Source organism: Vigna unguiculata, chromosome 4 (assembly GCF_004118075.2).
Source record: "Vigna unguiculata cultivar IT97K-499-35 chromosome 4, ASM411807v1, whole genome shotgun sequence".
Lineage (NCBI taxonomy): Eukaryota > Viridiplantae > Streptophyta > Magnoliopsida > Fabales > Fabaceae > Vigna > Vigna unguiculata.
This window is the reverse complement of record NC_040282.1, coordinates 39,845,786-39,869,925: the sequence shown is the minus strand read 5'-3', so window position 1 is coordinate 39,869,925 and position 24,140 is coordinate 39,845,786. Positions and strand designations below refer to the sequence as shown.

At 30.9% G+C, this 24,140-nt stretch overlaps 4 protein-coding genes across 5 annotated transcripts; 3 read left to right on the top strand and 1 right to left on the bottom strand.

Annotated features, from left to right (window-relative positions):
• Positions 1 to 2,321: 2,321 nt before the first annotated feature.
• Positions 2,322 to 4,970, top strand: LOC114181695 (probable leucine-rich repeat receptor-like protein kinase At1g68400). The gene is made up of 3 exons (XM_028068219.1): positions 2,322 to 3,379; positions 3,570 to 3,959; positions 4,045 to 4,970. The coding sequence occupies exons 1-3, from the start codon at positions 2,509 to 2,511 to the stop codon at positions 4,641 to 4,643; spliced, it is 1,860 nt and encodes a 619-aa protein (XP_027924020.1). The 5' UTR covers positions 2,322 to 2,508; the 3' UTR covers positions 4,644 to 4,970.
• A 1,849-nt stretch (positions 4,971 to 6,819) lies between these two features.
• LOC114182058 (probable aquaporin TIP-type alpha) lies at positions 6,820 to 8,435 on the top strand. Its single transcript, XM_028068807.1, has 3 exons — positions 6,820 to 7,158; positions 7,402 to 7,652; positions 7,798 to 8,435. The coding sequence occupies exons 1-3, from the start codon at positions 7,026 to 7,028 to the stop codon at positions 8,182 to 8,184; spliced, it is 771 nt and encodes a 256-aa protein (XP_027924608.1). The 5' UTR covers positions 6,820 to 7,025; the 3' UTR covers positions 8,185 to 8,435.
• Positions 8,436 to 8,559: 124 nt separating this feature from the next.
• LOC114182057 lies at positions 8,560 to 12,950 on the bottom strand. Of its 2 annotated transcripts, none has more exons than XM_028068805.1 (7): positions 12,764 to 12,950; positions 12,251 to 12,670; positions 11,376 to 11,495; positions 11,202 to 11,255; positions 9,877 to 10,040; positions 9,107 to 9,289; positions 8,560 to 8,903 (listed from the first exon to the last, which is right to left on the bottom strand). In XM_028068805.1, the coding sequence occupies exons 1-7, from the start codon at positions 12,803 to 12,805 to the stop codon at positions 8,678 to 8,680; spliced, it is 1,209 nt and encodes a 402-aa protein (XP_027924606.1). In that variant the 5' UTR covers positions 12,806 to 12,950; the 3' UTR covers positions 8,560 to 8,677. The 2 variants fall into 2 exon arrangements, with proteins under 2 accessions (XP_027924606.1, XP_027924607.1); XM_028068806.1 differs by having other exon boundaries at positions 12,787 to 12,949.
• A 5,036-nt stretch (positions 12,951 to 17,986) lies between these two features.
• Positions 17,987 to 23,843, top strand: LOC114180361 (alpha-galactosidase-like). The gene is made up of 15 exons (XM_028066664.1): positions 17,987 to 18,403; positions 19,777 to 19,835; positions 19,930 to 19,986; positions 20,097 to 20,131; positions 20,656 to 20,759; positions 20,839 to 20,914; positions 21,007 to 21,065; positions 21,142 to 21,207; positions 21,369 to 21,452; positions 21,702 to 21,766; positions 21,878 to 21,960; positions 22,051 to 22,141; positions 22,224 to 22,273; positions 23,350 to 23,490; positions 23,593 to 23,843. The coding sequence occupies exons 1-15, from the start codon at positions 18,177 to 18,179 to the stop codon at positions 23,677 to 23,679; spliced, it is 1,284 nt and encodes a 427-aa protein (XP_027922465.1). The 5' UTR covers positions 17,987 to 18,176; the 3' UTR covers positions 23,680 to 23,843.
• The last annotated feature ends 297 nt before the right edge of the window (positions 23,844 to 24,140 follow it).

Sequence of the window (24,140 nt, the reverse complement as noted above, 5' to 3'; positions counted from 1 at the left end):
TCAATCTTAATTGAATTGAAGTTGTGCCTCTTTTACACAATTTCATTGTAAATAAAAGAATAAAAAATAAACAAATTGGATTGCACTAAACAAAGCCATATTTGTGCCACACAACTTTGCCACCAACAGAAAAATTGTTTTGGCCAAATATGACTTCACTTGAGGACTAAACCTAGACCCCCCTTATAATACTTGAAACTACAAATATAATCGGCATTGCTAAAAAGAATCACGATCTTAGTTTTGAGCAACATATAAGGAAAAAGATCCAAAAACTCGTTGCTTTTAAGGTTTTGAGTCGAGGTTGATGTCAATTTCTTGTATGGTTTGGTAAGTCTCATTTGATGTCAAATATCCCTAGTGAATCTCCTCGAAAGATCTATCAATGGTATTAGAACTGATAATTTATCTTAATAACAAACTCAAACATGTACAATATAGGTAAAGAATTTTACAAGTGATTATTCTTTGTATTGAAAGTTTTTCTAGCAAAAGTTCCAAACAAACATGTTTCGTTATGGTATAACGACGATAAAAGAAAGTTACTCTTAAAATACTCGTAATTGAAATCTTTCCACTTAAAGAAAAGTATTCTAATATAAGATACTCACACTTAATGAGATTGTTATAAATTGAAATATCAATTTAAGTCTCACAATAAAAATTATATAAAAAAAACTCATAAATCTATTATCATACTTTTTAAGTCAAAGATTGTATTAAAGACATGTCATAATTGTATTGTGTCTCCCACCTTTAAAATATAAAACAAAAAATTAACTAATTTTAACATATTTAACGAGAATTTCTAAAATACATCTCATTCTGTTTGAGATTCATATCTAATCATCTTTTTCTTCCTTCAGTTTCAAAGAATAACAATTTAAAAACAAAAGTAAATCAGATTAATAAAATTAAAGAACATTATCTAGTTCTTTTAAGCGGTTATTTTATACCAAATTTGATGAAGGTGAGTGTTATTTAGCAATATTTGTTAATTGAAAATGACAAATTTAATGAATCCCTCATCTTAAACTATGTACGAAGAATGAATTAGTATAAAACTATTCTAATTTAATGAGTAATCTCAATGAATAATATATAATTGTGTTTAAAATTTAAATGTTTGAAGGGAATGTTCTCTTACTCACAGGACCTCTCGCCGCCCCAGAACTTTATCTTCTAGAAATGATAAAGACGCAAGAATTGACATTGAAAAAAAAAACAAATCTAAACAACAAATCTCAAAGACTAAAAGGTTCTCTAAGATTAAGAAATTCATTATAAAATATTCATGTTCCATCATTATTCACAGTAGGTACACCAAAACAAATGTAAAAATAATAAACATGTTTCAATCCATAAAATGATTCATTATGGAATAATCAAATTAATTGATAAATATGAACATGCGTAGCCACGAATCCACGGCGACTAATCAGTGTTTTACTTTATCTTCCACGAAACCCATTTTTTTTTTGTTAGTTGTTTTTTCTCAAAGGATAATCACAATTTTGTTTTTTCTATAAGACCAATCTGTCACATAATGCAACAAAAGATAATCACAACAAAATAATTTACTTTTCTAATAAGTAGGAATTAAATAAAAATAAATTGTTAAGAAGTAAATTTTAAGGTGGGGTTTATAGATATTGATATTATAAATTAATCTTATCTTTTACTGATATAAGACTTTTATACATCTCTTCATACCGAGACATATATATTGTATGTTTGTTATATATTAATAGGTGGTTCAATAGTACGTGGAACAATAAATTCAAAAAACATAAAATTTTACTAGAATAGATTTTAACTTATAATCGTGATACTACGCTAAGAATTTATTTTAAACCTAACTCAACTCTATAAAACTGACATATAAGACAATCACTTATATATATATATATATATATATATATATATATATATGACTTCCAACACGAATGAATTTATAACCTTTCACAGTTACTTAGCCAACCTAATTAGACCATGAAATAATTCACTTTTAATTAATTTAATGTGTTCTATAATAACCAAAACTGTTAATACGTAAAAACTTATTTATAAACTGAATAAAAAAATGGGTAAGCAACCATGAAAAATTCCAAACTAAAGATCATTGACATTCCCTGCTTCCCACGATGTCACTATATTTGAAACTACCAACATTTCTTATTCATGAACAACTCAGTTACCAAATAAAAATGTGGAACAGTGCATCATGCAAAGATCCTATTATGAAAGCTGTCATCTTATGTAACTATAATTAATATATTATATACTCAAGTAATATAATAATGTTCACAAAGAAACTGCAAAACCTTGTTCTGATCGTTCCTGTTCAACATTATGTTCGGCAACTTAGCACAACTTTACTTTGTCAACTTCGTCAAACTGTGAAATCATTGGAGACAAAAGAGGATATGATATTTTTCACTCTGCTAATAACCACTGTTTGGTTCAAAAATCCATGTCAAGTTGTTCTGTTCGATTTCATCCACCATCATGAGCTTGGCCTTTACCATAAGCTTTTTGTATGTGGTCTTGTTTGTGTCATTCAAATCCAACATGGTGTTGTGCGTTGAAATTGAGGAGTTCTTTCCAGAAGAAAGAGATGCTTTGATACTCATAAGGGATTCTTTGAATTCATCTGTGAATTTGCATGGGAATTGGACAGGCCCTCCTTGTATAAACAATCTGAGTAGGTGGATTGGAATCACTTGCTCAAATTGGCATGTTGTTCAAATTGTTCTTGAAGGAGTTAACCTCAGTGGTTTTCTACCTCCCACATTTCTTCAGAACATAACTCTCTTGAGCCAACTTGACTTCCGAAATAATGCACTTTTTGGATCATTGCCAAGCCTCAAGAATCTGGTGTTTTTGGAACAAGCCCTTTTATCCTTCAATCATTTCTCAGGGTCAATTCCTGTGGAGTATGTTGAACTTACCAGTCTAAGAGTGTTGGAGCTGCAAGAGAATTACTTACATGGTCAAATTCCACCCTTTGATCAACCATCATTGACAAGTTTCAATGTGTCATATAATCATCTGTCAGGGCCTATTCCTGAAACTTCTGTGCTGCTGAGGTTCCCAGAGAGTTCTTATGGCAATAATTCAGATCTTTGTGGAGAGCCATTGGATAAGTTATGTCCTATTGAACCTCCTGCACCATCTCCAGCACCATTTTCTGCACCACCTCCTTTTGCTATGCCTCCAATTCCAGCAATGAAGCCAAATAACAGGTTTCAAGCATGGAGTATTGCTGTGATTGGTGCTGCAGCTGCACTGATTCTTCTTTCTCTGATCATGCTCATTGCTTTCTTGTTTCGTAAAAGACAAACAAGTGGAAAAGAAGTAAGAAGAAACGATTCAGCTGGTAAGATATATATATATATATATATATCTTATGCATGTCAATTCTACCATTCACTTTATTAACAGCTTATTGCAATGCTATTTGTGTAAACTCAAAAAATTTGCTGTAGTAAAATGCAATCTCATGCTGATTCAGGATTTCTAAAGGTGTTGAATTGAACTTATAAAAGGTTTTGAATTTTCTAATATAGGCCATGTTTTTGGGGCATGGGCAAAGAAGATGGTGGCTTATGCTGGGGGCAGTGATGTTTCTGAGAGATTAGGCAGATTGGAATTTTCTAACAAGAAACTGCCAGTTTTTGACTTGGATGATTTATTAAGGGCATCAGCAGAAATTCTGGGAAGAGGGAACTTAGGTATTACGTACAAAGCAACACTTGAAACTGGAACTGTTGTTGCAGTGAAGAGACTTAACCACATGAATGAACTGAGCAAGAAAGAATTTCTCCAGCAGATACAATTACTAGGACAGATGAAGCATGAAAACATAGCAGAAATAATCTCATTTTATTATTCAGAGGAGCAGAAGTTGGTCATATATGAATTCACCTCTGATGGCACTTTGTTTGAACTGCTACATGGTTAGTTTTGATTCTTTCCTTCCTTAACACAAAAAGAACTAACTTACAAGTTAATACTCTAACATTCATAATCTGCTGGTGCTAGAGGGTAGAGGAGTTGGAAGAATGCCACTTGATTGGACCACAAGACTTTCTATCATCAAAGACATAGCAAAAGGTCTTCTTTTTCTTCATCATTCCTTGCCTTCTCAAAAGGTTCCTCATGCCAACCTCAAATCATCCAATGTTCTAATTCATCAAGATACTAAAGGGTACCATTCCAAGCTCACAGACTATGGTTTCTTGCCTCTACTCCCAGCCAAACAGAATGCAGAAAAACTAGCCATAAGAAGGTCACCAGAATTTGTTCAAGGGAAGAAGCTCACACGCTATGCTGATGTTTATTGCTTTGGCATCATTGTGCTAGAGATTGTAACTGGCAAAATCCCTGGCCATATCATAGGTGAAATTGAGGAAACAACCAATGATCTTTCAGATTGGGTAAGAACTGTGGTGAACAATGATTGGTCCACAGATATATTGGATTTAGAAATACTTGCAGAAAAAGAAGGGCATGATGCAATGTTAAAGCTAACAGAGTTAGCTCTAGAGTGTACTGATATGACACCAGAGAAGAGGCCTAAAATGAGTGTAGTGTTGGTGAGAATAGAAGAGATAGAGAAAATGAAAAAGGAGAATGACTAAAGTTTAAGTTCACTGCACAAAGTGCATCTCAAGAATGTCTTTGTATTAATCTGAACACTCAATTCATTTGATACACACATTGCTTAAGAATATGTGAGAGAACATTTTTTCCAGAGAGATAAGATCTCTCAATATTGAAAAATTATTATCTCATTTGATTTTTTTATGATTTTACTTTAGAAGACAGAAGAAAAACTTTGTAAAAAGACACATTCTTTTAGCTAGATGGAAAGAAGGAAAGTAATTTTCATTCACTGTTTTAGGACATAAAATATCACTTATTCAAAATCACTTTGTATCACTTTTTGGATGTAATATTTTTTGTGTCATTCTCTCTATTAGATAGATTCATTTGAGAGAATGATCACGATCATAATGAAGCATTTGAGTTCGAAGACAGAATGACAATTTTTATTTCTTTATTTATCTCTGTCTATTATTTCTGTAGATTAAACTATACAAGTTTTTTTGTGTGGAGAACTTGTCAGTGTTAAGGAGGAACTTGAACTGGGCCAAATATTTTGGGCTAATCTAGCTTCTTCACATGGGTACGTACCTGCTACAAGCACAGTTACGTCCACTTCTTACACATAAATAATTTGCATGTAAGCTCTGCTTTTGACAAACTGAGTAGGATGCAACCGAAATGGAGGAGAATACAGGACATAACTCCCAAGGAATTACATACTATTTCCAAAATTGTACAGTTTTAACTTAAAAGAAAAAATTGTCGATGTTTTTAATTTTAGATTTAATTATGTGTTTAGTCTTAAGTGAATATAAGAATTTTTAATTAAGTTTCTATTAAATTTTTATAATTATTAAGTTCTTCAAAATTTAAAATTTTAAAATTAAGTTGTAGAGGACGCTGTCATTTTATTGTTATATAATATTTTGTTACAAAATTTTCAAAATTTAAATAATTAATAAAAATTATTTTTAAATTAAATTATAATTATAAAAAATTAAAATAAAAAACGATAAAATGATAAAATATATAACTATATAATACGAATTATAAATTATAAAATTATAAGATTATAAATTTGTAAAATTATGAAATTACGAAATCATGAAAATATAAAACTATGAAATTATACCATTTAAATTATGAATTACAAAATTATTAAATTATAATTCATAACTTTTAATTTTATATCTTATTTTATTTTTATAATTTGTAATTATATAATTTTAATTAAATTTAAAAATAATTTTCATTAAATAAAATAAATCCTTGAAGGAGATGGTGTCATTATGATCTCTTTGTAACGAAATATTATATGATGACATTTAAGTAGGAAAATAGGACAAGATAACTTTAAACACAACCTCCTCATGTTGAGGTATATACATATCTTACGGAGGATTAGACTAGATATTAATGAGTGATTTAGCTTAATAGCGGGTAGAATAATAAACCCAACAAATATTAAGATAAATTCAAACCTATGACTTTGATACCTTACTAAATAGAATAAATCTTTTATGGAGATATCGTTATCATGATCTCTTGTTACAAAATATTATGTGATAACATTTAAGTAGGGAACCGTACAAGATAACTTTAAACACACCTTCGTTGAGATATATACATCTTGTATAAGAAATTAAACATTAGTAGTTGGTACAATAACAACTCGATAATGAATGGAATAATAAATACAACAAACAACAAAATCTCGCATTAGGATAAAGTCAAATATCCATAATTTTGATATTATACTAAAAATGAAACTTTTAAACATAAATCTCAATCTAACAAAATCAACTTATAAGATAAAATTTATACTCATGTATTAAAAATTAATTTTATCTCCAATGAGGTTAATGAAGTTGATATGATATTTCCTTATGTAGGTAGGATTTTGTGAAAAATAAAAATAAAAAAATCACACACTTCAAAACACGAGTCAGCCAAACCTCTGAAACCGCAACCGCAAGGCTTAGCTGGTGGCTGCACTTTGGTTTTTGTCCTGTTCAGAAAATGGGATTGACGTAACCCTGCATCACATTGATGTAGATATGTGTAGCAAATAAAGAATGACTCAAATTGTAAGAAGCGGCCAACACATACAAATAAACCTACGTGTAAACCATGTAGCATTTCACATACCTAGGTGTCTCTCGACTAAGTTCTACTCTGAGTTTCCCCTTATAAGCACAATCACTCCACCTTTTTCATACATGCAAGAAGGGCACTCTTTTCGGCTCCACCATACTCACCCTCCAAATCTCCATTCTGCAAAGAGAAAACCCTTTTCTGAAAAACGAATAATATAGTCTCAGCTGGCCAAGGATCTTTGATCTTGAAAGGCTAGGTGTGTGACAACCTTAGTTGGTAGTCCTAAGGAGTTCTGCAAGAGTGAACTTAACTTTCTGATGGCAACCCGCAGATATGCTTTTGGAAGGGCTGATGAGGCCACTCATCCTGACTCCATGAGGGCCACTTTGGCTGAATTTGCCTCCACTTTCATCTTTGTCTTTGCTGGAGAAGGCTCTGGCCTTGCTTTGGGTTTGTACATATTCCAAATCTTGGTTCATACTTGGCATACACTGCTTTTGAATGGTTTATTGTATGTTTACATGACATAATCCAATCTTCCTTAGCTGAAACCTTTTCAGCTTAGTTAAAGGTGCTACTTAACCTTGGATTACCTAATACATGAATGATAAGAACACACATACACACAATTTATATGCTGGTTTTTTATTGTGTGGTTGTGGAGGTGATTTGTGTGACTTCTCTTTGTTGCAGTTAAGATTTACCAGGATTCAGCTTTCTCAGCCGGTGAACTGTTAGCACTTGCACTTGCCCATGCATTTGCTCTATTTGCTGCTGTATCTGCTAGCATGCATGTATCAGGTGGCCATGTCAACCCAGCTGTGACATTCGGTGCTCTCATTGGGGGGAGAATCTCTGTTGTTCGTGCAGTATACTACTGGGTTGCTCAACTTCTTGGTTCTATAGTGGCTGCTCTTGTGCTCAGGCTTGTCACTAATAACATGGTACACTATTTTCTCTTACAAAATAACTTGTATACATCAAGGATGATGTATAGAGCGATGTTACTGCAGATTTTTATTTTAAGAGTGACATGATAAAAATTGGATTTTTAACTGAAACTGATATGTCTGTGGTTGCTTGTTGTAGAGGCCATCAGGGTTCCACGTGGCACCAGGTGTTGGAGTGGGACACATGTTTATACTTGAGATTGTGATGACATTTGGGCTGATGTATACTGTATATGCTACTGCAATAGATCCCAAAAGGGGTGCTGTTAGCAATATAGCACCCTTGGCAATTGGGCTCATTGTTGGGGCAAACATCCTTGTTGGTGGGCCATTTGATGGAGCCTGCATGAACCCTGCTCTGGCTTTTGGACCTTCCCTAGTGGGCTGGAGATGGCACCAGCACTGGATCTTCTGGGTGGGTCCATTGATTGGGGCTGCACTGGCTGCACTGGTGTATGAATATGCTGTGATCCCAATTGAACCACCCCCACACCACCACCAACCCTTGGCTTCTGAAGATTACTAGTTGCTTCTACCAGTTGTTGCATTTATGCATCAAAACTGTGTTTTGCTTTTGGTCATCTAAATATAATAGTATGCTTGTGTTTTCCTGTGTTTTTTCAGCCAACCTTCTACTTGAGTGGTTCTAGGCTTCTGCATGTGCATGTTTATTTTCTTGTTTTGGGGTCACAACTTCCAAAACCTAGTTGAGTGTGTAGCTGTTGTATTTTGTCTTGTACACATTGAATAAAATGTGCGAAACCTTATGCTATGTATGTAGGGATGCTGCATCAGATTATATCAGTCTTGCACGTAGATTACTATTATTCTAAAAGTAACTAATAATACTAATAAAAGGATTGCAAAAGATAACAGTGGAACCATTCAAGATTTTGGCTTGTGTTAGAGCAACTTTCACCTAGCAAAGGACTTGTTTATTGATTTAATCCAATAAAAACAATACAAAAGAGATATCTAATCCACAGATATATCCAGCTTACTAAAGTCAGTAGTGAAAACTATACATCTATGCTTTCTGTTTGCTTATAAAATCTGGCAACCCAAGGGGCAAGTTCAGTATTATGAGGTGTCCTGGGGTTTGCAGAGTAATAATCAGACCAAAAGCAAGGGTTGAGTCTATCAGCAAATTTGTTTTCAGCATAAAGGCAAAACGGTAGCCAATTTTCACCTCCATTCATTCTTCTCTTCCTTTCCCTTGGATAAGCTAAGGGTGCCTGAACATACCTGTAATTGTGTCAAAACCATTTAGCAACACAGCAAGTTTACTCATCTCCACTTCAATCAATACTTATAAGTAAAAAATATTAGGCTAAAACACATTTTTGGTTCTTCCTCTTGTTCTACTTTGATTTCGTTTCTAAACCACAAAAAAATAAAGGACAGATGGTAATTTAAAGACAAAATACTACTACTAACACAAAACACACCTGATACCATCAAGAACAGCATCCCAGCAGAAGTGAGTATGACCGAACACATGACAAGAAGACGCATGCTTCCTTCCCTCAGCCCCATGTATGGATCTTATTCTATCTTCAAGAGAGTCTGAACCAATTATCTTTGGAAGCTTGGGATAGAATAACATCCTCTTCTCTGGACAAAGTTCCTGCCTGTGAAACGTGCAACCATTACCACAATAAATCAATATACTCAGCTTTTGAAGTAACACAATCACAAAAGTGTTATTGTTTAAGAAGCTGCTCCTCATCCACCAAGAGACGGGTATGTTAAACTAATATCACTCATGTTGGTGTTTATGAGGAATTATGTAAAGCATATAATAGTTAGCTGCAGTCAAGAAAAAGATCAAATAACACCATGGACTAAGTAACTGCTACAAAATTTCCAAGTCAATCAATCATTTAAATTGTTCAACACAATAAGCAGTATCGTTTAATCAGATCATGTGTGATAAATCTATGAACACTAATCAATTTCTCCGGAAAACCTAAGTTCTATATTGAAAAAAAAAACTACAAAAGGGGATTAATTAAAGTTTTTCAGGTTGTCAATTAACCACCACAGTGCCACAAGATAATTAGGAAAGAACAGTAAAGGAGTAAAGGACCACTGCATCATTTTCAGAACATGATTAATTGTCAGACAATGTCAGTTCAAACAGCACATCATACATGCATAGAAACAAATGAGTAAACCAGATCAATAAAGCTGAAATTTAAATGATAGATTTAACCACCTGGGAACAAAGTGGGAAAAGGTAATGATGTGATCACAAGTCATCTGAACGTCCTTTATCAGTTCCGTTTGTTTATCATTCATGGCATCAAAATGTAAAGCGAGGGACATATCTCCACTTGAAAGGCCCTCTGGCCACTTGCACGCATAGAAGTCTTTACATGCCTAAAAAAAGGGTACAGATTGCCATCAATATCTATCATATTGAGAATTACTTGAAAGTTAGAACAAAACCATAGCAATAGACATACTTGAATACAAAAATGCTATTCAAGAAGAATGTTCCTACCATAATCTGAGCACCTAACCTTGCCCCAAAGCAGGCACAAGGAACTGTAAAAAATAATTTTCCTAGTTATATATGTCGGGAACTAAGCCGTGTATTAGGGTGACACTTTTAACACAGTTAGTTCCATTCATTTCATTAAAGCCAAATTGTTAGCATCCCTAATACCAAAAAAAAAAAAAAACAACAGCACTATCTATCATTTTTTACAACTTATTACTCCCCACTGTGAATAACAACATCTAAAAAAAGTACTAAATGAAAACAAAGCACGGTCAATTTTAACATATTCTGAAATGCAAGTCTTGTTTTTAAAGAAGGGTAGCGGCAAGAATCAAACTACTGACCACTTAATTATAGAAGCAATGATAACAAGTCAAGGACCAACTCTCAAAAGCTAGATCTTTTAGGTGAAGGTTTAAGATTGATTTTACATCTCTAACAACTTTGCATGAAGCTTGCATTAGAATAACCAACCTACATTATCTTGGATATATATCATCAATCTAGCGTAATTAAGCTCTCACAAAACTGTTGAGAGATATCTTCCAGGTGCGATCCTCTGATTTTGTGCTCCATCTTACCAAAAGAGTGAATAGTGCATTGACTTAGATTCTACCAACTAGCTAATCTTCTTAATTTGATGACTTTAACATGACTGATATATTTCAGCTCAACCGATTGGCTTAAGTGAAATTGTCCAACAAATATATAAACAACAATCCAAGAATTGAGACAGGTGATGAGAAAGAAATTTTCCAACATATTTACACAATAATTACAAAACCATCACAAGCATGGTATTTCAACACCAGGGAACAATTTCAGGGATCGTGATTATATTATATTTTGTTCACTAGTAAAACCATATCCATATAGTCAAAATCACATTCATGTTTATCACACAAGACAGAAATTGGCCTCATATCAATTATGCAGATAGTCCTTCTCAATCAAGCACTGTAGGAAATCAAGCGCATGATCAGACCATCAACAAAATTTTTTCAAATGGCTTACTAGGAGTTAAGGAGAATAGTCACCATCTCCAAAGACGGGATGCGAAAGCCTGTTATGTCCTTCTCTTTGTCAAAGCTCTGTCAGCGAAACAGGTTCGGCATTTAAATAAATTGTCAGTGAGGAACACTTTGGATCCAGTCCGGCACATGGTATATAAGATTGAGGAGCTAAAAAAATGTCACTATATAAGTAATCACCTCATGGTACCAAGAGAACAAAGGAATGATTCCTATTTCATCTATAACCATTGGGTTTGTCTCCACTCCAATTCTCTTACATGCATCAAGCAATTTATTCAGCTTTTCGAGAGAATCAACCTGGAAAAAAAATAGTATGAACTTCATCATACTAAAACTATTACAAAAAGAAGGATTCAACACGTATAAACAACCCCTGAAATAATGTTCATGGAATAAATAGAATGACATTCCAAAACAAAGTAACAAATCTTTCCCATTATTTGTTTAGATTTTGGTGTGGAAAGCTCAAAGGGAAACTACAATCGACCGACACAGAGTAGAAAAACAAAAGTCACTAATCTAGAACTCATATTCAGATATTTAGACCGCAGGAATGTTATGGTTCATTCATCGATCAAGTATAAGGATAACAGCTCATTGTTTAGACTAAAGCATGGCCAAAAGCAAATTTAACAAAGAAGCTACAATTCATAATACATAATATTTAACAAAGTCAAAGTAAAAGCATCTACTTTCAAATAATAGTTGCATAGCTAATTAAGATGGCATTGGCAAACAAACTAGTCCCTTAAGAATTATGGCACAGTTTTCTCCAGAAGCAAGTAACATATCTCCATGGTGTCTCAAATTATAAGCATAGTCATGAACCATGAGAAAAAAGATCGCACATTCAAAGTAAATAATGTCATAAATAGCATCAAGAACCAACCATCCTTGCCTGACAATTAAAACCAGTATTCATCCCAAAAATCTCAGTAGTTAGTCAGATAGAGGCATAGAATAATTTTCATCTGTAACAAATACGAGTGTAAATCAAACATCACACATAATGCACAAACTTGAACCTCGAAATCAAAGCACAACGACCTTACATAATTCTGTCCATCACGGCGGCACCAAAGATCATGGTTTCCGGGAACATAGAAGACATGTTCAAACCTCTCTTTCAAAAGAGACATTGTCACAACAAACGTGGAATATGTCTCAGCCACATCACCGGCCACAAGAAGCACATCTTTCCTGCGCTTCACATTAGATAAGCACTCTACCCACTTCAAATTCTCAGCATAGTCAGTGTGCAAGTCAGACACCACAAACACACTCACCCCTTCACTGTTACTGTTCCCCAAAACTGAAGGCACTATCGGAGGCCTTCCAAGGCCACCCCTTTTCATGTGTTTCCCATAACTGCACCTAACTCTCGCTTGTTTAGAGAAATATGCAGTGTGGTGAGGATTGTGAAAGAGGGTGAGACATGAAGGGTTAAAGCTCACCACCATAGGCACAAAAAGCTGACCAAAAAAATGAAGAAAAAAAAAAAGGGTAGTGCGTCAATTAGCTCAGAATAGAAAAGTCAAGATTAAATTTGGAATACAAAGAATTACATAGGAAACATCGAACAAAATACCCAAAATCCAAAAGATCATGCGAATCTCACAAAAGGGTGGGAAATCAATTTGATGATGAATTGATAGCCAGGTGTATGAAGTGATTATTTAGGATATTTCTTACTTTCATTGGACTAGATTAATGTCGGTGTACACTACCTTTTCCCGGAAGGAATTTTCTAAAAGCTACCCTTTTTTTCTTATATTCTGTTTAAAGTTGTTGTACATGTTAAGTGTTATTACTAATCCATTTATTTAATTTTAACCGATTAATTAATCTTGATTCTTTGAAGAAAAAACCTTTTATAGATATTTTTTTTGTGAGATCATCTCTTGATTCTTTTGATTCTCATTTTTTTTAGGATTAGGCATCTTTTCCTATCTAAACTTTCATGAACAAAGATTGCAACTTTCTTCTTTTCTTATCAATCAATTCAGGAAATTCTCAGAATTTCTGCCTCTGGAAATTTACAAAAATATTTAATTGTAATAAAATTACTATCTTTTGCTTATATCTGATTTTTCTCTATGAATCCAGAAAAATGCATATTGTACGATATTAAAAAGAGCTAACATTTTGTAACCCTAGAGAGTCAACGACAAAGTTTAAAACTAACAAAGGACCTAAACTTCACCTTTCCAACACAGTCATACAATGTTTGTAATATCTATGAAGTTTTATATTTTATAATTCATTATAAAAAGTTGGCAAGAAATTAAACTACGTTGAGGTATGATTCGGAACTCAAATGAAGGCCAAGTTTAGGGTTTTCTTTTCATATCCTATAAATTGTGTGTACCTCCAATTAAATTTAGAATGAACTTTTGATAATGTTAAAACTATACTTTTGGAAAGCTTATTCGGATATAAATAGAGGTGACCAAAATGTTAGGGCATGCAAAGAGAAAACCACACATTTGTTGTTTTTGAAAAATATTTCTTGTATTTTGAAAAGCTTTTTCCGAAATATATTTCATGTTGGAGATTCTGGAAAATTCATTTTGAAAGGTTATAATATGCATTTCGGAAAGTTTTTTCTTGAAATATATTCCAAAAAACGTGTTCCAAAATATATTTCATACATTTTGAAAATTTTATTTTGAAATTTTCGTTTCAAAAATATCATTCCAAAAATTCTATTCTTAAAATTTGGTTCTAAAAATATTATTTCAAAAATTCCAGAAGTCCTGTTCTGAAAAGTCATTTTTAAAAGTGTAAAATGGTTATTTTCAAAAAATATGGGTGTAGGAAAAAATAGATTGGGTGCAGGAAGTAAATGTCATTTATTAATTGAGCGTGAGAATTTGTGGCCCAACAACAACAATTTAAGGCTTTTGTTTTCCACCAATTCACATAATTTCTAATTTTATATATATATATATATATATATATATATATATATATATATATATAAAATTATGTCTTGGACAAGATTGGTGGAAATGAATGTAAAAAGATTTTTTAATTTATTGTGTTCGTTAAAACTTTATTTTAGTAAATAATTTTATATATTTCGTGATTATAGATTCTCTATCACTTTTAGATTGGCTAATGAAAATGTAATTATTGTGCTATGCCTAACCTTAAATTATTCTCGTTCCCCCATTGCTAAAATTTTATTGTTTTATCTTTATTTTATGTTGAAAATAAATTTGTCAATAAATCCAAATTTGTTGAGAAATTTTATAATTGGATTAAATGTGTTTTTGGTCCTTTAAATTTTAGTGAAAATTTAAATTAGTTAATCTTCAAAACTTTGATCCAATTTAGACTTTCAACCTTTTAAAATGTGTGAATTTAGTCTTGTTAGCCAATTTTGGTAAGTTTATTGAACGTTTTGAATGTGTTTCTCAACTAACATTTCAACTAATATTGAAGTGAAAAAGTGTCAAACGGTGTAAATGTTTCAAATGCTATCATGAAACATGTTTGGAACATCAAATAAACTTAACAATATTTGGTTAAAATGACTAAATTCACTCATTTCTAGAATGAAGGTACTAAATTAGGTCACAATTTAGAAGATGGACTAATTTTAATTTTCACTAAAACTTAAGGAACCAAAAACATATTTAACTCTTTATGATTTAAATTATTAGCAAATATTTTCATCGATAATAAATTTGTCTGTAAAGTTCATTGATAAGATTTGTCAATAAATTTCGTCGATATTGTATTCTATGGTTAATTATGTTGATAAATTTTGTCAATAATTTGTGATTCCTATTAACAATGGATATATTCATTGATAAAATGAACATTAAATTTTTCATCAAGTTTGATGACATTTTTTTGTATATTAAGAAAAGATGGGAGATAATAATAATAGAAAAATAATGAGGAGAAAGAGAAGAGGAAAAGGAGGTACAATGATGATGACAGTTGAACTTCGACGAGGTAGAAGAAGAAAAAGAGAAGGAGGAAGAGGAGGTGATAACGACGGACTAGGCGATAGTGACGATGGAGTAGGAGGAGGAGGAGAGGAAAGGAAAGGAGGAAGAAGAAGAGGGAAAAAAAGAAAAATGAAAGGAGAAAAAGAAGACAATATTGCGGATTTTATCAGCGATCAAAATTCATCGATAATTATTGATGAATTTGAGATTGTCAGTAATTACTAAAGAATTTATTGATCATCAGTAACATTTATCAGACAAACTACCAACAAATTTTATTATTATTGATGAGTTATTTCTACCAATAATACATTATTTTCTTGTAGTGTAATTTACTGTTTTTAAAAAATTTTACTCTCTAATAAATTTATATTATAAACATCTAAAATATCTAAAATAGACATCTCACTTGTTAAACTAAAATAAATAATATCTTTTCAAATATGTATATTATTTTGAAAATATGTAAACATATATATCGATAATTCAACATATGATGTTTTATATGTTTTTAATAAATATCTATGATAACCTGTGAACTTTTCTACACACATATATTTTGTTAGTATTGCGTACTCTATTTTTTTTCTTTATATATGAATTTATCAAACATTTGTATATTTAATGTTTTATAGCATGTCTCTTTAGAAATTGTATAAATGAATATCATCTATCCACAGAAGAAAATAAATAAAACTAACAGTTTAAAATACTATAAGAAAAATTTTAAATAATGTTAAAAAATATATTTAGAAACTAATTTTTTAATTAGAGTTGACCAATTTCTTTAATAGTTAAAACCTTTTAGTTGATATTAGTGACCAATTTGAATATCAATTCATAATATAAATTTTGTTAATTACCAATTTATAAATTAATTATAATTTTTATTTCATAATAAAAATTATTTTAGTTATAGATCATTATTAATTTATAAGTTGATATATAATTTGGTCACTATAATAATTAATTATTTTTAATCACTAAAATAAATTATTATTTAAAAGTGTTTTTGGGTGAAGGATCTAAAACTCTAGTAATTATGTATGATATCTCTATAGAAAATGACATTTAAAATGTAACTTCCTATATCGATTTTTTTTTATTTATATAAAAAGTTTGAATACTTCGTATTTTTTGGTTGGTGTGTTAATATTAATGTATTGTTTTTCTTTTTTAAAATGAATTTATTACTTTTATCAAATTATATTTTTAGGAAAACATAATAAAATCTATATAAATACTAAGTTTATTTTTTGTATTTTCGTCATCGAAAGAAATATTTTAATAGTTGTAAAAGTTAAGTTTAACTTTTGTATTTTCATTATCAAAAAAATATTTTAATAGTTATACAAGTTAAGTTTAATTCTTTCACCTTAGTAAAATTAACCATTTTTGTCAGTTTATTTATTATTGTCTTGAGCTAAATTGAAAAAAACTCATTGTTGCTTTGCTAATTTAATTAAAAAAAAAAGCTTACCTATCGTATTTCTTTTGTTGAATTAAATTTTTATCATATATCTTACTCTTTAACCTAAATTTTAGAAGGGATTAAATATATGAAGAATATAATAAAAGAAAATTTGTTTCTTAGGATGATGGAAAAATATGTTCAATGTAAAGTTAAAGGAAACAAAGTATAATCATAAATAAACCATGGAACCCATAAATTAACAAATAAAATTTTAACTTGAATAGTAAATTTAAAAAGAAAAATCAAATTAAAGCATGAGGTCAAGGGCATCAATCCAAAATAACACACGTTGTTAATATTTATAGTTGAGTTTAATCAAACCTTACAAAAGAAAATTTATTTTTTGTTTATACAAATCTTCAACAATTGTAAAGTTAGTATTTTTCTTGATTCTTTATATACAAAATTAACACTTCGCTGTCGTTTGTATCATACAAGACATGAAAAGGTCCAGGGATTTATCGACACTAAAATTATTGTTATAGTAGCTTAAAAATATGAGTTTCTGTACTAAAATAATAAAATTTAAAAATATAAAAAATAAATATATTTATATAAAAAAGTGATTATTTGTAAGTTGAAGTTATTATGATATTATTATTATTATTATTATTATAATAATAATAATATAGAGATAGTATAATTATGTATTTCACCACATAATAAAATTATTTAATTTAATAAAAGGTAAAATGACTTATATTACAAAAGTAACCAAATAGTTAAAAGATATATCCTTTTTTATATAAAAGTAAAGAGTAAGACACAGTATAAATGTACAAAGCTTCGATGATAATTATTTTTTGTGAATTTTCAGATTTTGTCACCAACTTGCTTTTAAATGAATTAATTCGAAGTGATATGATTTCTTGTTTTCATCTATTTTGAGAATACATATAAAAATACAGCAAAGCAAATTGAGATTAGTGGTTAAGTGGGCCGGTTCAATTAAGGTTTATTAAAAATGAATTGGATAAGTTTTTTATTTTTGCAAAATAAATAATTTTTTAAAGTTTGTTCTTGATCTATAAATATATTTTTTTAAAGTTTGCAAAATAAATAATTTTTTAAGTGTTCCGCATGTTTGAACTAAAGAGTAATTTGAAAAAATGACTAATTTATCAATATTTTAAAAACACTTATTTTTTTCTTCCATTTATTAGGATATAATTCATTAAACAAAAAACTTACATTGCTCATGAATAATTGAAGTTTAAATTTTATTAAAAAATTGTTTTTAATAATTAATCAATATTTCCAATATGCTAATATTATTTTTGAAAAGTAGACAAAGTTGGTCCATTGAACCAACCATCACTTCCACTACTTATTGCTCTTTAAATTGCAAGTTATTCTTCTAAGATTGCTCAATAAACCGAACCATACTCATGGTAGCTTAGCTCCTACACCTTATCAAGTTTCGTTTCCTTCTTCTTCCTTTCAAATCCCTTTCAATAGCTTTTGGCACATTCAATACCACCCCATATGATAAAGATAAAAACTTTACACATTTATATGTTCATATAGTGCATACTTTACAACATGGCACTTCAATACTCATCTTCAAGTTGGAGATTGACGTTATCCATGATGGGAAAACTTGCCTTGTGCTTCCTTGTGTTGTTGAGTGGTGCAAGATTTTCATCTGCCAGATGTTTGATGAATAGAACAAGAGAAGGAGGGTTGATGAATGTGAAGATGATGATGTCTAGAGAGCAACATAGAAGAAACCTGGTTGAGAATGGACTTGGCCAAACACCCCCTATGGGGTAAGCTTCTTTTTCTTCACTTTCCTCACCAAACTTTTTCTGGTTTTCTTCCTTCTTTGTGAACCCTGTCTCCTTTACCTTTTGCATCTAACCAACATGCTCAAATAATTGAAATACTATTTCACATGTGTCTGCAAGTCTAACATTGATTCACATCATGTCTCAACTTAACTAATCATTGTAGGATAAGACTAATTAAATTTAACTTTATAGCTATAAACTTGTTTAATATCATTTTCAATCAAAATCAGAGTTTACTTTATTAATCTAAATTTATCTTATTGGAATTACTTTTCTTCCTATGTATTCATTGTAATTGAAGAGAATACTTCTGATATCTAAAGGGTCTTTAAAATGAGACAATTTTTTCTGCCATGTATGAAGTTCAAAACACAGATTTCAATAAAAAGTTATAAAAATAGTATTCTGTCTTATCATGATCTGATTCTTCATTCATATCAATGAATAATTTATGGTCGCACCGTCAAGTTCTGCCACCACATCCAGCTTGCATAATCATGAGTTGAAGAAGATGATGCGAGTGCTCCAAGGGATGTTCATGGTGGTGCCATGATTTGTCTTGTAATTGGTTAACCTTCAATTATGATTCTTGTTTGGGGTTTGTGGAATTTTCATTAGTTGTTTAGCTTCACCAACCAGTTGGCACTTGGCAAAATGAAAAGGACGTTTAGTGACTTTATTGATTCAAACAGGACAAAATGTTAAGAAGAAGAGTTACTATTGTATTTCTTTGTTTTACCAATTTCTTAACCTATACTAATTTTTGTAAATAAAAAAATCCTAGGTTCTTGTTTCATCTTTATTAATCGCTTTCACAATCATCAACCAAGAAGTTATATAGTATATAATCATTAACATATATAAATTAGGATTGACTCATGATGTTATAGAAATATATGTCACAAGTTTCTTTAGGGTCCCCATCTAAGAATTATTTGGTTCTAATCCACTATCTTCCCTCTTACTTTGATTGAGCTTTCAACTCATAAGTTTTCAATTGACCCTCCAACCACTTTTTATTATGGTTAGGGTAGGCCAATAAAAAGTTAATGATTTTCTAAATGATCTTATTTTGAACTTTAGACAAAATTTTTGTCCAAATCACTTCTACAATGTTTAGTTGATAGATTATTTATTTTTTATGAAACCCAGCCTGTATAAAGCCAGCAAGAAATGGGAATTTATCATGGAAATTCAACATTTTAGATTGTGATTACATTTTATACATTTATGAATAAAAAATATAACTGAAAGGAAATGGTAAAGGAGTTTCTATGATTTCATTAGTGATGAAATTTTGCAAATATATGAAAGTAAATGTACAGTGACAAATTACTGATGATAAAATTCAGATGGAATAGCTGGAACCACTTTTCCTGCAACATTAACGAAGACTTAATTCGAGAAACAGGTACTTAACTATTTCTACATGAATTTTGAATTTACTAGACCTTTATTTAGAATACTAGACATATTCTTGTTAATATATGTTGTAATTTTTGCAGCTGATGCTATGGTGTCAACTGGCCTTGCTGCTCTCGGTTACCAATATATTAATATAGGTAATTCATTTTGTATTAGAAAAATTATTATTGCCATTAATAGTAGTACAAAATTATGGCTCATCTGTTCATAATAGAAAATAATGGGCAACTCTTTTTCAAATGTTTAGATGATTGTTGGGGAGAACTTAATCGAGATTTACAGGTATTATATTATTTAGTTTGAATAATTTTAATTAGAAAGTTGCATTAGACACTTTGATTCGTTTTCCTAATTAATAATCTGCTCATGATGATTGCAAAGTTTGAATTTGAACACAGGTGCCTCAAATTACTGACTGTTGTTGGTTCATGATGAATTTAAATTTTTGGTACTTGGTGTTCGGTGTTTTGTTGAAGATCATGGTCAATAATAAGATTAAAATAGTGTATTATGAGTCAGTTCGATAAAGTTGAGGTAAATTTAAATTTTAATTCTCAATATAGTGTCAAAGTCACCTTAAAGTCTATATTTGTGAAGTTTATTGTTTGTTGGATTTTTTATTTCATCTGTTATCAGCAACTTATCGAATCACTAATAGATATTTAATTCAGTGTTGGAGATCCTTCGTCAATTCGATATAAGGTCAAATGAGTTTGTAAAATTGAGTTAGAATTAAAGTTAGACTTGCATATCACAGTATGATATCCATTTTATATGATATTTTGGCTAAAGCAAATTGGTGGCAGGGAAATTTGGTTCCAAAAGCCTCAACATTTCCTTCAGGAATGAAGGCTCTTGCTGATTATGTTCATAAAAAAGGTTTAAAGTTGGGGATCTATTCTGATGCAGGGTATAACACAAACTAAACTCTTAATTTTGCATCTCTATGATTATTCAACCTTTTTCAATCTCTCACAAATTCTCTGCAGAAACCAAACATGCAGCAAAACTATGCCTGGATCACTAGGACATGAAGAGCAAGATGCAAAAACATTTGCTTCCTGGGTAACATCCAATTCATTTCAAAGTCATTTTGCATTTACATAAACCTCTATCCTATTGAATTTTACTAAGAACTACTCTCAATGTTACTTTAGGGGATTGACTACTTGAAATATGATAATTGTGAGAATAACAACATAAGCCCCAAAGAAAGGTATTTGTGACCTTCAATACACATAAACAATCAACACACCTCTAGAATTCAGGGATTGATACATTTTGTAACACAGGTACCCTCCAATGAGTAAAGCTTTGTCAGACACTGGAAGGCCAATTTTCTTCTCTTTGTGTGAATGGTGAGAAAATTGGTGATCACGTTTCACAAACATTATTCTGATGAACTTGACTCTTCATTTGAGAAGTTTACATTGCTAGAAGAAAGTGTAGGCTTTTCTTCTACTCTGTTACTCATCTAAGCCAAAGAACTCACAAGTATTAATTGGTTTCTCAAACATAGGGGATCAGAAGATCCAGCAACTTGGGCCAAAAGTGTGGGAAATAGTTGGAGAACAACAGGAGACATTGAAGATAAGTGGGATAGGTAAGCATGCATGATATCATATTATACAAATCTATTTATCTTCAATGTCAATGTAACATGAATCTAATTTGAGGAGTTTCATTATCTAGTACTCAATTTAAAACCTGGTCCATGTCTGCATCACATTCATCCCAATTGAAAAGGCCATGATAATTGAGTTATATCTGTCTGCATCACATTCATCACTTTCAAGGAATTATTTTCTTTCATTTCCCACATCAAAATCTGATATATTTTCTCCCTCCACAGTATGATATCTCGTGCAGATCTGAATGACAAATGGGCTTCTTATGCTGGACCAGGAGGATGGAATGGTAATAATCTTCACCTCACACTAGTTTTGTACATAGTAATCAATCTTAGATTGCTTAGTAATTATGAATATGTACACTTTTCATTTACTATGATCATTGTTCTGTCTACAGACCCTGACATGCTAGAAATTGGAAATGGAGGCATGACAACAGAAGAATATCGTGCTCATTTCAGCATATGGGCACTGGCTAAGGTAACATGAAACAAGGAAATTATCAGATTTATGTTTTTGCATATAATAATGTAGTTTTGCATATTGAGTGCATTTCTTTTGTACATATAGGCTCCTTTATTGATTGGTTGTGACATTAGAACACTGGATGCCACCACAAAAGATTTGCTAAGCAACGAAGAAGTTATTGCAGTAAACCAAGGTATGGAAATACTAAATTAACATTCTTATCCTTTCTTAAAAAAGGGAATGCTTTTGTAACTAATCATCCTAGGGTGTTGCAGACAAGCTTGGAGTTCAAGGAAAGAAGGTGAAAAGTAATAATGATTTGGAGGTAACTTCATTTTCTTTCGCCTGTGCAGTGTGTTTCTTTTCCTTTAAAACTGATGATAAAATTGATATCTTAATTCAGGGTTAAATATGTTTTTGGTTCATCAGCTTTCAGTAAAAACTGAAATGAATCACTCTTTAAAACTTTGGACCAATTTAGTTTCCCTATCTTTAGAAATGCATGAATTTATTCCTTTTAAGCAAATTTTATTAAATTTATTTGATATTTCAAACGCATTTCTCAACTAAAGCGAAAATGTGTCAAATGGTATAAACAACTCAAATATTATCATTAAATGCGTTTGAAACGTAAAATAAACTTAACAAAATTTGGTTAAAATGACTAAATTCACCATTTTCTAAGGTTGAGGAAGTAAATTAAGTCAAAATTTCGAAGAGAGACTACTTCTAATTTTCACTGAAAGTGAAGCTACTAAAAACATATTTAACCTGGTAATTTATAATGAGTTTTTCAAAGGAGGATTCACTCGTGAAACACAATAATAATAAGACATGAACTCAATCCGTGTAAGAAATTGATATTAGATTCAATTCAAAACCTTAAAATAATAAGTTTATGTGTTTTCTTTTCTATAAAGTGCTCAATTTTTTTATCTCTCTGCTCAATGTAAGACTGAGACTTATACTTAGATTTTTCAATAATCTTGTCTCCAAATACAAGCCCATTTACATTGATACTTCTCTTCAAATAGAAGCATTTCAAACCATGATTACTTATAACTCATAACGTGGTTCATCAATGAGGCATGCTTACTTCACCCTATTCAATATTTTCAAATAATTCGATGCTGCCACCAACCTAGTTTTTTTGTTTGTTTTTCTAACAGATAAAAACAAAGTAGCTGCTAATAGATATGTACATAAAATCAAAACCACCAGTGTCTCCGTTTGTGACCAAATGTAGTGACAAAATTCGTTTCAGATTACTAATTTCGGGGTCACAGAAATTTTAGTGACATATTCTACGAAAGTTACACAAATTATTCTTTCAGTAATTTTAATTTTTCTTGTATGTGAAATTACTTGGTAGAACTTCTTAAGTGAAAGCAAGTGTTGCAGGTTTGGGCTGGTCCTCTGAGTAATAACAAGTTAGCAGTGATATTATGGAATAGAAGTTCATCCAAAGCAAAAGTTACTGCATCATGGTCAGATATTGGCCTGAAACCAGGAACTGTAGTTGATGCAAGAGATTTATGGAAGGTGAGTTATATAGTTTGATTCATTGTGTTCTTTACAAAGCAAATCATCTAAAAATAGTTAAAATAGTTTGATTCATTTTACTATTTGTTTTGAATCTTGCAGCATTCAACACAATCATCTGTCTCCGAAGAAATATCTGCTGAATTAGATTCTCATGCTTGTAACATGTATGTCCTGACTCCTAAATAAGTTGTTGACTTCATGAGTCAGAAAATACGGTAAAAACAGAAATCAAGAGAAATAAATGCACCGACAATGATTGGGTGTTCCACAGAAGGAAAAGGAAATGAACAGGATATTAATTTATCAGTAGAAAATACAAAAAAAAAAAAAAATACATATTATTTGTTATCTCTCCAAGACTTCAATATTAAATTATACATTATGATTGAGATCAAGTTATATATTTTTTTGCAAGCTCACGTTGAAATAATATCTATCATTTCATCTAAAGTTTTAAAATTTGAAGTTCCTGTTACAACTTTGTTCTTAAAATATATACAAAAATTTGGAGAAGGAAGATATATTTAAATTATTCTGATTTTTTTCTCATCCAATCATGGTTAACCTTATTATGGCCATGAGTAATTGTAACTGGAAAAAACTTGTCGACACCATTGACGTGTGTTTTTAAAAATTGTACTGTTTGT

Bases quoted from the DNA above. Each gene is read 5' to 3' on its own strand.
- LOC114182058 (XM_028068807.1), top strand. From the start codon at position 7,026: ATGGCAACCCGCAGATATGCTTTTGGAAGGGCTGATGAGGCCACTCAT. The intron at 7,159-7,401 runs GTTTGTACATAT...TCTTTGTTGCAG, and splicing joins AGGCTCTGGCCTTGCTTTGG to TTAAGATTTACCAGGATTCA. The intron at 7,653-7,797 runs GTACACTATTTT...TGCTTGTTGTAG, and splicing joins GGCTTGTCACTAATAACATG to AGGCCATCAGGGTTCCACGT.
- LOC114182057 (XM_028068805.1), bottom strand. From the start codon at position 12,805: ATGATCTTTTGGATTTTGGGTATTTTGTTCGATGTTTCCTAT. The intron at 12,671-12,763 runs GTAATTCTTTGT...TTTTTTGGTCAG, and splicing joins TTTTGTTCGATGTTTCCTAT to CTTTTTGTGCCTATGGTGGT. The intron at 9,290-9,876 runs GTGGTTAAATCT...CACGTTTCACAG, and splicing joins TTTTCCCACTTTGTTCCCAG to GCAGGAACTTTGTCCAGAGA.
- LOC114181695 (XM_028068219.1), top strand. From the start codon at position 2,509: ATGAGCTTGGCCTTTACCATAAGCTTTTTGTATGTGGTCTTGTTTGTG. The intron at 3,380-3,569 runs GTAAGATATATA...TTTCTAATATAG, and splicing joins AAGAAGAAACGATTCAGCTG to GCCATGTTTTTGGGGCATGG. The intron at 3,960-4,044 runs GTTAGTTTTGAT...TGCTGGTGCTAG, and splicing joins TTTGTTTGAACTGCTACATG to AGGGTAGAGGAGTTGGAAGA.
- LOC114180361 (XM_028066664.1), top strand. From the start codon at position 18,177: ATGGCACTTCAATACTCATCTTCAAGTTGGAGATTGACGTTATCCATG. The intron at 19,987-20,096 runs GTAATTCATTTT...TCAAATGTTTAG, and splicing joins TTACCAATATATTAATATAG to ATGATTGTTGGGGAGAACTT. The intron at 21,453-21,701 runs GTAAGCATGCAT...CTCCCTCCACAG, and splicing joins ATTGAAGATAAGTGGGATAG to TATGATATCTCGTGCAGATC.